At 44.0% G+C, this 12,531-nt stretch overlaps 1 protein-coding gene across 1 annotated transcript in view; it reads right to left on the bottom strand.

Annotated features, from left to right (window-relative positions):
• The window catches only part of DOCK5 (dedicator of cytokinesis 5), a 175,423-nt gene that overhangs the window by 61,423 nt on the left and 101,469 nt on the right, over nt 1–12,531 (bottom strand). Inside the window, exons 22-25 of the mRNA XM_011968854.1 lie at nt 9,075–9,186; nt 7,939–8,009; nt 7,239–7,345; nt 4,148–4,284 (exon numbers count right to left, since the gene is read on the bottom strand). Coding sequence (XP_011824244.1) covers nt 4,148–4,284; nt 7,239–7,345; nt 7,939–8,009; nt 9,075–9,186 — 427 coding nt within the window. The remainder of the gene's footprint in view (nt 1–4,147; nt 4,285–7,238; nt 7,346–7,938; nt 8,010–9,074; nt 9,187–12,531) is intronic.

Here is a 12,531-nt window from a genome sequence, read left to right as displayed (position 1 = left end):
GCGTAGTCTTTTATCCCTCACTCACCTCCTAGCTTTTCCCCAGAAAGTTCACCAAGTCCATTGTATCCATGGTATCACTCTTTTTTTTTTTTTTTTGAGACGGAGTCTCGCTCTGTCGCCCAGGCTGGAGTGCAGTGGCGCGATCTCGGCTCACTGCCAGCTCTGCCTCCTGAGTTCACACCATTCTCCTGCCTCAGCCTCCCAAGTAGCTGGGACTACAGGCGCCCACCACCACGCCAGGCTAATTTTTTGTATTTTTAGTAGAGACAGGGTTTCACCGTGTTAGTCAGGATAGTCTCTATCTCCTGACCTTGTGATCCGCCCACCTCGGCCTCCCAAAGTGCTGGGATTACAGGCGTGAGCCACCGCCCCCGGCCACATTGTATCACTCTTAAACCTTTGCAGTCTCATAGCTTAGCTCCCACTTGTAAGTGAGAACATGTAATATTTGGTTTTCCATTCTTGAGTTACTTCACTTAGAATAATGGCCTCCATCTCCACCTAAGTTATTGCAAAAGACGTTATTTTGTTCCTTTTTATGAGTGAGTAGTATTCCATGATGCATATATACCACACTTTATCCACTCATTGGTCAATGGGCACTTAGGTGGGTTTCATATCTTTGCTATTGCAAATTGTGCTGCTATAAACATGCACATGCATGTGTCTTTTTCATATAATGACTTATTTCCCTTTGGGTAGATGCCCAGGAGTGGGAATGCTGGATTGAATGGTAGTTCTACTCTTAGTTCTTTAAGGAATCTCTATACTGTTTTTCATAGTTGTTGTACTAATTTACAACTGTTACAACAGTGTAACAGCGTTCCCTTTTCACCACCCCCATGCCAACATCTATTGTTTTTTGATTTCTTAATTATGGTATGGCTATATGTATTTTTATTACAGTATCAAGTATTTCAGGTCCACCCTCCCTCTCTGCTTCCCTCTGTCCCTTCCTTCTTCTCTCCCTCCTTCACTTTTTATTAGTCATTTACTTGTTTCCCATTTCCCTGAATGAAAGTGATTCATAAAATCAGCCTCTCCAGGAGATGCTGCTTTCACTCCATTTACATAGCATTTCCTTAGTGTGGCCCTAAATAGTTGTGCAGGTCACATGCTGTGCCCTGTGGGGAGGTATGAAATGAATAAGGCTCCTCTGAGCCTTTAGAGATTTCTATTGTGGAGGTGGGGGTGAGTGGCACATAAATTTTTTTTTTTTTTTTGAGACTGAGTCTCACTCTATTGCCCAGGCTGGAGGGCAGTGGCGCAATCTTGGCTCACTGCAACCTCTGTCTCCTGGGTTCAAGCAATTCTCCTGCCTCAGCCTCCTGAGTAGCTGGGGTTACAGGTGTGCACCACCAAGCCCAGCTAATTTTTGTATTTTTAGTAGAGATGGGGTTTTACCATGTTGGTCAGTCTGGTCTCGAACTCCTGATCTCGTGATCCACCCGTCTCGAACTCCCAAAGTGCTGGGATTACAGGCGTGAGCCACTGCACCCGGCCAGGACATACATTTAAATAAGTATAACACAAGGATCCCCTAGAAGGTGCGCTCCTGGGGGTAGGGTGCTTGCTTCTCTAGTTCACTGCCATAGTCCTAGCCGATCCCAGTGCCTGGAGCATAAGAGCAGCTTCCCAAGGATTTGTGAGCTGCATTCACAACTCAGTATACGAAGTGATAAAATCCTCAAAAGAAACTCAAGGAGAGCATGGAAACAATGAGTAGAATTTGGCAGGACCACACCAGAGACAGCTTCACAGAGGCGCTTCCTGCAGCTGGACTTGAAAGAAAGAGGACAATTCCAAAACAGAGCTGTAGGGAGAGGAGGGAATCCTGCAATGTTTAAAAAAATAAAACAAAACGCAGGAAGAACAAATGTCAGTAATTAGAGCTTTAAATTAACTAAGGAGATGAGAGGACAAGGGAAGAGATAATTGAGCTAGTGCACAATATTTCAAAATGTATATGGAGGAAAAAAAAGTACCACCATGATGGACAAAAATGATCGAACTTACTACTTTACCAAAGCTCCAAGATCGATAATTTTGACTGTCTCTGCTCATTACAGGGAACATAATATTGGGAAGACCAAAATAAATAAAAAGTTAATTTAAATATCCTTGCACAGGATTTAAACACATTCAAGTCATTTCCAAAGAGTCTTTCTGGGTGGTGAGAAGGTTGGTAGAGATGTTACATATTAAAAAATAGGGTCAGAAGTGGAAGAGACCTAAGAGGTCATCTAGAACAATTCCTACATACAACGGACTAGACTAGGAAACTGAGGCACTGAGATATTTGCCTGAGGACAAATAGCTACAGAGTGGTAATATTGGGACTAGAATCCAATGCTCCGATTCCTGTGTTTCACATTAACTGTGGATCATAAACATACGATTTCTAGAACACTGGATCCCTGGCTAAACCAATGTGCCAGACACATTGTTGCCAAATTCATAGGGCGTGGAGCTTTACTGTATTATATTAAGGAATTACTGAGTTATAAGAGTTACTTTTTTAAAAGTATTGTGTTTATGACATGATTGATCACATTTATGATTTTGGTGCAAAGTCCTTGGTTAGGAACAAAATCTCCAGTTGCTTTGGGAAAACGTATTCCATTTTATAATGTGGTTTCTATAAACATACTTAATTTAAAAAGGGGGAATGATCATAATGAATACATATCAAGTGAGCAGTGCAAAGAGTAAGTGGGCTACAGGGGCTTAGGGAAGTGGAGGGACAGAGATTGGGGGAGTAGCTAGAGATGGCAGTGGTACCCTCACATACTTCTGAGTATGCATTCACAGAAATGTAGACTTCCCAGTGCAAACCATGAGCACGAGAAAAGGTGGGCTGTGTTCAAATGGTGGTGGACCCTGACAGGTGAACTAACAGTTTGGCTATGGGAAAAGGTGTAGTATTCTTATCCTTTGGTAGAACAGAATCCCAAGATACTGGAAAGATAAAGAGTTTAGGTGAAGACAAAGAGTGGTTTTCCTGTTCTGTGGGAACACCTGTGCCACGAAACCACCACAGACGTGGTGAGTATAATTTGCGGCAAGATACCTTTTTTTTCCTCAGCCCTCAACTGTTCGAGTGAACACATTCTGCAAAGTTCTCCAGCTTCCTGTGTGGGGGCTCTGCTAGGCCTATGGGCTGTACTATTTCTAAGACATGGTGAATCCAGACAGGTTCAGTGTTTTCTTTTTTTTTTTTTTTTTTTTTTTTGAGATGGAGTCTCACTCTGTTTCCCAGGCTGGAGTGCAGTTGCACAATCTTGGCTCACTGCCTCCCAGGTTCAAGGGATTCTCCTGCCTTGGCCTCCCAAGTGGCTGGGATTACAGGCGCGGGTTACCATGCCCAGCTAATTTTGGTATTTTTAGTAGAGATGGGGTTTCACCATGTTAGCCAGGTTGGTTTCGATCTCCTTACCTTGTGATCTGCCCACCCTGGCCTCCCAAAGTGCTGGGATTACAGGCATGAGCCACTGCGCCTGGCCTTAGCCCTATGTTTTCAAGAGTGATGGGGGCCAGGTCACAGAGAAAACGCAAGATGAGAAAACATCATTTCCACTAGGTTCCAGAGAAAGCGTCAATGTCCAAGAGGATATGGAAATGAGAACTTCTCAGCCGCTCAGAAATAACTGGTTGTTAGGCATCAGAGGATAAGAAGGAAGAGGTTTCCACATAAAAACAGAAAGGCCTTTGATTCTTTATTTCTTAATTATTATTATTATTTTATTTTATTTTTTTTAGAGAGACAAAGTCTTACTAAGTTGCCCAGGCTGGTCGGTCTTGAACTCCTGGGCTCAAGTGATCCTCCTGACTTGGCCTCCCAAAGTGCTGGGATTACAGGCCTGAGCCACTATGCCCAGTCAGGTCTTTGATTCTTAAGAATAGTCACAGGGATCTCAATAGTGGGCACACCAGGCAAGCCAGGAAAATCAGCCTGTGGAAGGTCCCAGCAGTAATCTGACTTTGCACTGGAGGCTCTGGCCTCCCTAATTATCTCTAAAATGGGCACAGCCTGCCCTAATACCTGAGTTGGAAACTACCTGAGAATAGGAAGGCCATGGAGTCACTCCTGTCTGGTGCAAAGGGGCCAGTGTGAGCTCCGTGCAGCATCAGTGATGACTCAACTCACCACATCCTTCCTGTCCAGCACCTCCAGGATGTTGCTCAGAAGCTGCGAGCTTGCCTCGTGGTCAGGCTTGCTGGAGTTGTCATCTAACTGGCCACTGAGCTGGTCTGTCAGCAGCGGCAGCAGCACTTCTCTGCACTCTGAGAAGGAAAACACACACAGCTCACACGCAGCAGTGCCACCTCCTGAACCGCCTGTCTCCTTTCTGCAACGCTCTCCAGTACCACCAGCTCTAAGCTCTGCAGCCCTGCCTTCCAGCCCTGCAGGAAGGCAGCCCCTCCAGCTCACCCAGGAACACCTGGTTGTAGGTGTAGAACTCCACTCTTGTTCAGTTTGCAGATGAATGAATTAAAAAAAAAAAAAAAAAAGAACTTCGCCTTTGCAACTGGATTATACAAACTAAGAAAATGACCCTTCCCACAGGTAAAGGTGGGAACTTAGCAAAATGTTTAAATTATTTAACAATTTCTCTAGCTTTTAAAAATGCCAATCTAATACATGAAATTGAGGTCATATGAAACAAATAAAACCAAAACAAGTTATAAATTTTTTTTCAAAATTTTTTTCACCTAATGGAGAAAATGTACTGAAAGAAGTTCCTATAAATACTAAGCTTCCCTAGCACATTTCAATGACATTCTGCTCATGTCTGTGCAGGCATGTGGATTTCAGAAAGTAAGATATGACATATTATGTCTTCTGAGATCTTTGCTATTGTAACACATTTTATAATGAATTCAGGTACTCTGAATGCTACAGAAATGACTGGTAACAGTGATCACACTCTAATTAGAACTATCGAGTGCATGCTTGCTCTTCTGCTCAAACACCTTATCCTTACTATCTCAATTACCTTTTCTGTATCCTTAAAAAGTTATCAAAGCATATTAAAATGTTTAGTAATAATTTACTTTGGTAATAAATGTTTTCTACTTAAGAGCATTCACTAGCTTTTGGCAGGCATTACCTCTACCCCCAATTGTGTCTTAGGAACATTTGCAATTTCTAAGTGCAAATTCATAGGGTCAGAAAATATCAGAGCCCAAGGAGGCTACTGATACGATCTAGCTCAAGTCCTTCCTTTCACAGAACTGGAAGCTGAGACTTGTAGAAGGTCACTCATTTGTCCAGTTACGTAACTAGCCAGGGACAAGGCCAGGAAGGCTCTCCCACCAATGATCCACTCAATTCCAACACTGAGGAGTCCTGCTTGTCTTCAGATCTCCAGGCAATATACATACATAACATGAGGTCACCCTCTCTGAGCCCCTGACCACGGAGACCAAAAGAAGTCTCCGCAGCTGCCTCACTCTAGCAAGTCTTGAGTTTATTGGGAAGGCCCAGGTGCTGGACCTCCTGTTTAATACCAGCTTTGGGACAGAAATACTTGGTGGCTACTTCCTAGACTCTACTTACAAAGTGAAAAGTATTTTATCAGTGTAAGAGTTTTTTCCCTCCATGCCCCACTCCTCTCCCAGCAGAATACTAGTCATCTGGCTTCCACCAACCTACCCCCTAAAGAAAAGGCTTGGCCGGGTGCGGAGGCTCACGCCTAAAATCCCAGCACTCTGGGAGGCCAAGGCAGGTGGATCGCCTGAGGTCAGGAGTTTGAGACCAGTTGGCCAACATGGTGAAACTCCAGCTCTACTAAAATTACAAAAAAGAATTAGCCGGGTATGGTGGCACACACCTGTAGTCCCAGCTACATGGGAGGCTGAGGCAGGAGAATCGCTTGAACCAGGGAAGTAGAGGTTGCAGTGACTCAAGATTGTGCCACTGCACTCCAGCCTGGGCAACAGAGCGAGACTCCATCTCAAAAAAAAGGAAAGAAAAGAAAAGAAAAGGCTTGCTTTATCACGTTTGCCGATTTCCCTGGTGTACCTGGTGTAAATCCTTCCACCATGTCAATTTCTAGCTACTAATGTGATATCACTGAATGTGGAGTTGAGAAGGGATGCATGTAACCAGTTCTCCTGTGGGATCCAGCACATTGCTGCTTCCCTATCCCCTGGTTTTTAAGGTCATGCAATAAGTATAAGTTAAAGAAGAATTTCTTTTAAAAGGGTCATCTTTTTCCTACTTGCTTGTTGCTTCCTGAGGTTCCTGTTTTAAAGACAAAATTCTCTAATTAATGAACCTCTTGCAGATTGTTCTAATTAAAGATTAAAGAACACATGATTTTGCTCTTTTAGGAACTGCTGGAAATACTAAGTTTACTTTAGAATCTCCTTAAAACTGCTCTCCGAGGAGGTCCTTACATACCAGCAAACAACTGGCAAGGATATTAATGACATTTTTTTTTTTTTTTTTTGAGATGGAGTCTTGCTCTGTCGCCCAGGCTGGAGTGCAGTGGGCTGGATCTCAGCTCACTGCAAGCTCTGCCTCCAGGGTTTACACCATTCTCCTGCCTCAGCCTCCCGAGTAGCTGGGACTACAGGCGTCCGCCACCTTGCCCGGCTAGTTTTTTTTTTGTATTTTTTAGTAGAGACGGGGTTTCACCATGTTAGCCAGGATGGTCTCGATCTCCTGACCTTGTGATCCGCCCACCTTGGCCTCCCAGAGTGCTGGGATTACAGGCTTAGGCCATCGCGCCCAGCCAACATTTTTTAAAAAGAAAAGTCAAGTGCTGACTGGCACGGTGGCTCACACCTGTCATCCCAGCACTCTGGGAGGCCAAGGTGGGCGGATCACTTGAGGTCAGGAGTTTGAGGCCAGCCTGGCCAACATGGTGAAACCCCATCTTTACCAAAAATATTAAAAAAAAAAAATGAGCTGGGTGTGGTGGTGTGCACCTGTAATCCCAGCTACTCAGGAGGCTGAGGCAGGAGAATCACTAGAACCTGGGAGGGGGAGGTTGCAGTGAGCCGAGATGGCGCCACTGCACTCCAGCCTAGGCAAGAGAGCGAGACTCCATCTTAAAAGAAAAAAAAAGCAAAGCTCAAGTGTTAACTGCAGAAATGGGGCTGGCATTTCAGCACACAGCAGTTTGTTTAATCCTTTGAGATGGAGTCGTGCTCTGTCACCCAGGCTGGAGTGCAATGGTATGATCTCGGCTCACTGCGACCTTACGCAGCAATTATTGAAAGAGACTTACCTGACTGTCGAAAAAGAGCACTCTCTACTATCTTGGTCATGCAGTTAAGTTTCTGCCGAACCAGCTGGTTGTCAGGAATGCTTTGAATGAATTTGCAGAAGAGCACACTGGAAGAGAAACCACAGGGTTAGGAGTGTCTTCGTTCTGCCAAGCTGAAGGCATTGTTATAAACTTTTCTCCTCCACTCTGAGATACGGGCATGGAGACATTTACATGGAAATTACAAAATGACCTGAGAGTTTATGACATGGCAGCAAGGGAGACTCTATCCTCACTTACTGGAGGGCTCTGCCTTAGAGCTGAGTATTTACATTGCCAAAGAACACCCTTGTCCATCATCGCTTTCCAGTCCCGCCTTTGTGAAAATGGCTTTCTTGGCTAACTCTACTCTCATGTTGACTGTAGTCTGACTTGGCACTGCTGGGATACTTAGGGGTAGGGATGGAAGCACGTTATTATACACTATCTTTTGTAGTCTATTTCATGTCTGCATGTCTTGTTTTCCCAGAGAAAGTGCAAACCTCTCTCAGTGCAGGTTTTGGTTGTTCTTTTGCATCTTCCACAGAACTGAGCACCAAAAGGTATTCAGTTAATACTTCTTAGAAAAATAAAAGCCAGGTATAGCAGCCCAGGCTCCAGCCAAGCAGGGGAGCTGTTTCTCTGTTAGAGTTAAGGAACAAAATTTTGTTTGGCTATTTACCTGAGCTCAACAGGATCAAATACAAGTTTGACGTCATTAATTATGCTAGGAAGGTACTTCAAAGCTGCCCCCTGTAAGAAAAACACCAAAGGCAAATTCAGTTGCCAGGCAAGACAAATCCAGCATTTACTGCTTCATCCCAGGAAGAAAAGGCTGTGCTTGAAACTTAAATAGGGAACTGGATACAGATGCCCTTACATTAAAAAGGAAAGCTGGCATTGCTCTACACGATCTCCTAAAATGCTTTTCCTGAAGATGCCAGGGGATACAGCTTTCTGGTTTCTACTGCCAGCAGGCTCTGTCCACTTGGAGTTCATTTCTCTGCCTAAGGAGGTGGTTAAATTCTTTTTTTTTTTTTTTTTTTGAGACGGAGTCTCGCTCTGTCGCCCAGGCTGGAGTGCAGTGGCGCTATCTCGGCTCACTGCAAGCTCTGCCTCCCAGGTTCACGCCATTCTCCTGCCTCAGCCTCCCGAGTAGCTGGGAATACAGACAACCGCCACCATGCCCAGCTAATTTTTTTGTATTTTTAGTAGAGCCGTGTTAGCCAGGATGATCTCGATCTCCTGACCTTGTGATCCGCCCGCCTCGGCCACCCAAAGTGCTGGGATTACAGGCGTGAGCAACCGCGCCTGGCCAGGAGGTGGTTAAATTCTTGAAGTCTCTCTCACAACATGGCCATAAAGAGCAAAAAATAAATATTAATAGTAAAGTTCACATTTGAGTCTTCAGGGATTATATATTTCATATATTTTTTAAATTATGATAACAAAGACGGTGACTTTATACTTCCAGGTAAAATGAGGGACAAAAAATAAAAAAAATTGTCACCTATAGTAGCATTGGGATCAGTTTGCTGAAATCATGGGGTCAAACAGGGTTCACAATGGCCTTTCAAGGGATGTCTAATTGGGTAGCATATCCTTGGCAAACTGACATTTGAAAATACGAGCATCTGTAGAAGTTAAAATGGGCTGGTTTTTTTCCCTTTATTTTCTGTAAATCACACTAAAATTCATAAGCTATCCAGGAACCATGATTCATTCTGTTTCTCCCCCATGATATGGCCAATTCGAAGTGGTCCCAAAACATCATTACCACAGCCTAAGAAGAGTTACCCATGATGACTCCAGGCTGACCTTGATCTTGACGGCTTCCTCCAGAGGCCTGTCCATCAGCATATTGAAAGCAAGAAATAACTGGCGGATTGAATCATTAAACTCATCTCCATCTTTGCTCTGGCCATAAAATCTTAACAGGGAAAAGAGAAAAGCAGTTGGACTTTCCATTGTTAAAAGAAATTTTAAAATAGATTTGTTGCCTCCCCGACTTCTCCTTCACTGTATCCCCCTAATCATTCTGACTCACCTAATCAAGCCCCAGTCATCTGAAGTTTCGGGCAATGGGTTAGAGAAGCTGCTGAACCCAGAAAGGCTCTGATGCCCAGCCCAGCCTACAAAACCATTTGTTCCAGTCTAGCCACTGAACTGCCCATGCTGATGCTGGCCTGCTCTATCACAAGGGCCTTCCAGGACAAGACCCCTTAGTCTTCACTGATACGTGCTTGCCTTCTTTGAAGTACTATACTTGTCTTCAAAAGATCTATCCATCAACTCAAAAGTGGGTTCTTTCTCTTAAGTAGAAATCAAGAGATATTTGGGCACTGTCCAAGAAACACAAAAGTCCCAAATGAAAGTGCATATGCACATATAATAGGTGGCAATTTCACCATTAACTGGTCAAGAATAGGATGGTTTGAATTCAGAATTTCATGCACACACTCAAACACACACACGTATGTTTAAATTCGTCCCCTCCATTCACCTATACCCATAGTACCCAAAGAATATGAACTTCACTGAGATAGTTAATCAGACAGTTAATGGTAATTCTCAATTCATCCATTTTACAGAACTAGAAAAGAACTTTATTTGCAATTTAGTCCCCAAAGTATCTAAAAATTAACACACCTACAACAGAACTCACTTGATTTCCCTGCTCAACTCTAAGTATTCCAAATGTCAGCAAACAGCACCGCCTCGAACCTAGATCCACCCCAAACCTAGATGTTATCTATGCTTCTTCCCTTTCTCTCATTGCCCCATCAAACCCAACAGGAAATCCTACAAGCTCGAATCAGTCCATTCTCTCCCTCTGCCTCTGAGATGGGGCTGGAGTGTCTCACACTTGAACCACAATGGCCTCTCAAAGTGGTCACTGGCTTCTACCTTTAGCCTTTGATAATCCATTTTCCATGTGGGAGATGAGATGATCATTTAAAATATAAGCCAGATTTTATTACTTCCCTAGTCATCCCCCAGTGGCTTCCCACTACACCTGGAATAAAATCCAAGCTCCTCACTATGGACTACAAGGCCCCGCATCATTTATTATTTGCTGGCCACTCCCGCTCTCTCTCCTGACACTGGATTCTCGTTACTCCTCATGCATCCATGCTTGGTGCCCCATAGGTCCCTGCCTGGGGCAGGTCCTGCTTCCACTAACCCTTTCCTGACATCTCTGGAGGCCGCTTCTTCATCTTTCCGTCTCAGCTCACATGATACCACCTCCTCCTCCACTCAGTTCAGCTCAGGCAGCCTTCCCTGTTGGCTCCACCACTCCAACACTGCCCTCATTTACAGGGTGATTTCTTTACTCCTTGCCTCCCTGAACTGCATGGAACCCACACACACCATCACAGTGGGAGCCTGGTCACATATGCTGCAAAAGCCCTGCACCAATGCAGAACACTTGGCACTCTACGTAGGTGACTTAATTTTTTTTTTTTAAGTACTAATGGTAGGGAGCTGAGGGATTAAGATCAAGCTTCTCAACATCCTATTTGGGGCAATTTACAATTTCTTCTTGGTGTTTTGCTGATTGAGGTGAACTCCAGTCAGGTAATGAGCTCATAAGAGAGATTTAAACTCTGATGAAGGCAACAGGGGGACCAGGGACCAGGTGACACATCACTGCAGCCTCCAGACATGGCCAGTGCACTGAAGTGATCATTAAATCTAAGCAACCAGAGGACGCACATTGCCAGTCTCTTCCCCAGCTCAGGCTCTTCTTTAATAACATATAAGGGAAAAGCAACCACACGCAGGCCGTCACAGATGAGGTGCAATGAAGCAACTCTCCTAGTCAATTTCATGGGTCCTCTGTCGCCCTAACCTTTCATTTTCCACACTCACCATCCTTTACTGTCCTATCTGGTGTCTAGAATGAGGGCTCTGATGTGCTTTGACAAATGAGGAGGAAATGAACTAGTGAATCCATAAGAAAATACATTTTAATTTCACACTGAGGTTTTCTTTCTGTAGTTTAAAGGTGATACTGATTTTTGGACATCAGGGTTTACTATACAAACAAACTTTTGGGTAAGAGGATGTTCCCTTGGTAGAACACCCCATGCCCCAACCATTCTCAATATATGGAAATGTACCGTAAATGGAAAATATAATGAACCAACTTTAAAAGAAGACCTTCTTTTTTTTGAGATGGAGTCTTGCTGTGTCACCCAGGCTGGAGTGCAATGGTCCAATCTCGGCTCACTATAACCTCTGCCTCTCGGGTTCAAGTGATTCTCCTGTCTCAGCCTCCTGAGTAGCTGGGACTGCAGGTGCCCACCACCACGCCTGGCTAATTTTTGTATTTTTAGTAGAGACGGGGTTTCACCATATTGGCCAGGCTGTCTCGAACTCCTGACCTTGTGATCCACCCACCTCGGCCTCCCAAAGTGCTGGGATTACAGGCATGAGCCACCACGCCCTGCCAAAAGAAGACCTTCTGAAAAGAAAGCAAATACAGAGACTGTGCATAAAGTATGTGTGGGGAAAATACTGCTCACTTCTACCTGGGAAGGAGGAATGGTCATTCAGCCAGGTGGGTTTTAAAGTCATTAAACGTTTTAAAAAAACAATTAGAAAAGTATATATTCATTTAAAAATCAAAAAGAATATAAAAAATAGAAATAAAAATATAATAATAAATATAACTAAAATGCTAAAAGAATAAAAATATAAAGAATGAAAAAAAAAATTACAAGCCTGTCACTCGAAGTTTTTGTACTATTGACATTTCAGGCTGGGCATGGTGGCTCACGCCTGTAATTCCAGCCCTTTGGGAGGCAGAGATGGGCAGGTCCCTTGAGCCCAGGAGTTTGAGACCAGACTGGGTGACACAGACAGACCCTGTCTGTACATAAAATATAAAAATTAGCTGGGCATGGTGGTGCACACCTTTGGTCCCAGCTACTTGGTGGACTGAGGTGAAAGGATTGCTTAAGCCTGGGAAGCAGAGTGCAGTGACCTGAGACCGTGCCACTGCACTCTCGCCTGGGTGACAGAGCCAGACCCTGTTTCAAAAACAAAAACAAAAAACCCTAAAAAACTCTAAAGAAACAACAACAACAAAAAACACTTTAGTATGTTATCTATCCAGTCTTCTTCACTATACATATTTCAAATCCGTATTATTTTAAAAGGAAGATCATACTGTACTCATGCTTTACACGTTTGTTTTATCATTTAAGAATCTATTGGGCCAGGAGCAGTGGCTCACGTCTGTAATCCCAGCACTTTGGGAGGCCAAGGT

Source organism: Mandrillus leucophaeus, unplaced genomic scaffold, assembly GCF_000951045.1.
Source record: "Mandrillus leucophaeus isolate KB7577 unplaced genomic scaffold, Mleu.le_1.0 Scaffold86, whole genome shotgun sequence".
NCBI classification, from domain to species: Eukaryota; Metazoa; Chordata; class Mammalia; order Primates; family Cercopithecidae; genus Mandrillus; species Mandrillus leucophaeus.
This window is presented reverse-complemented; position numbering and strand designations above follow the sequence as displayed.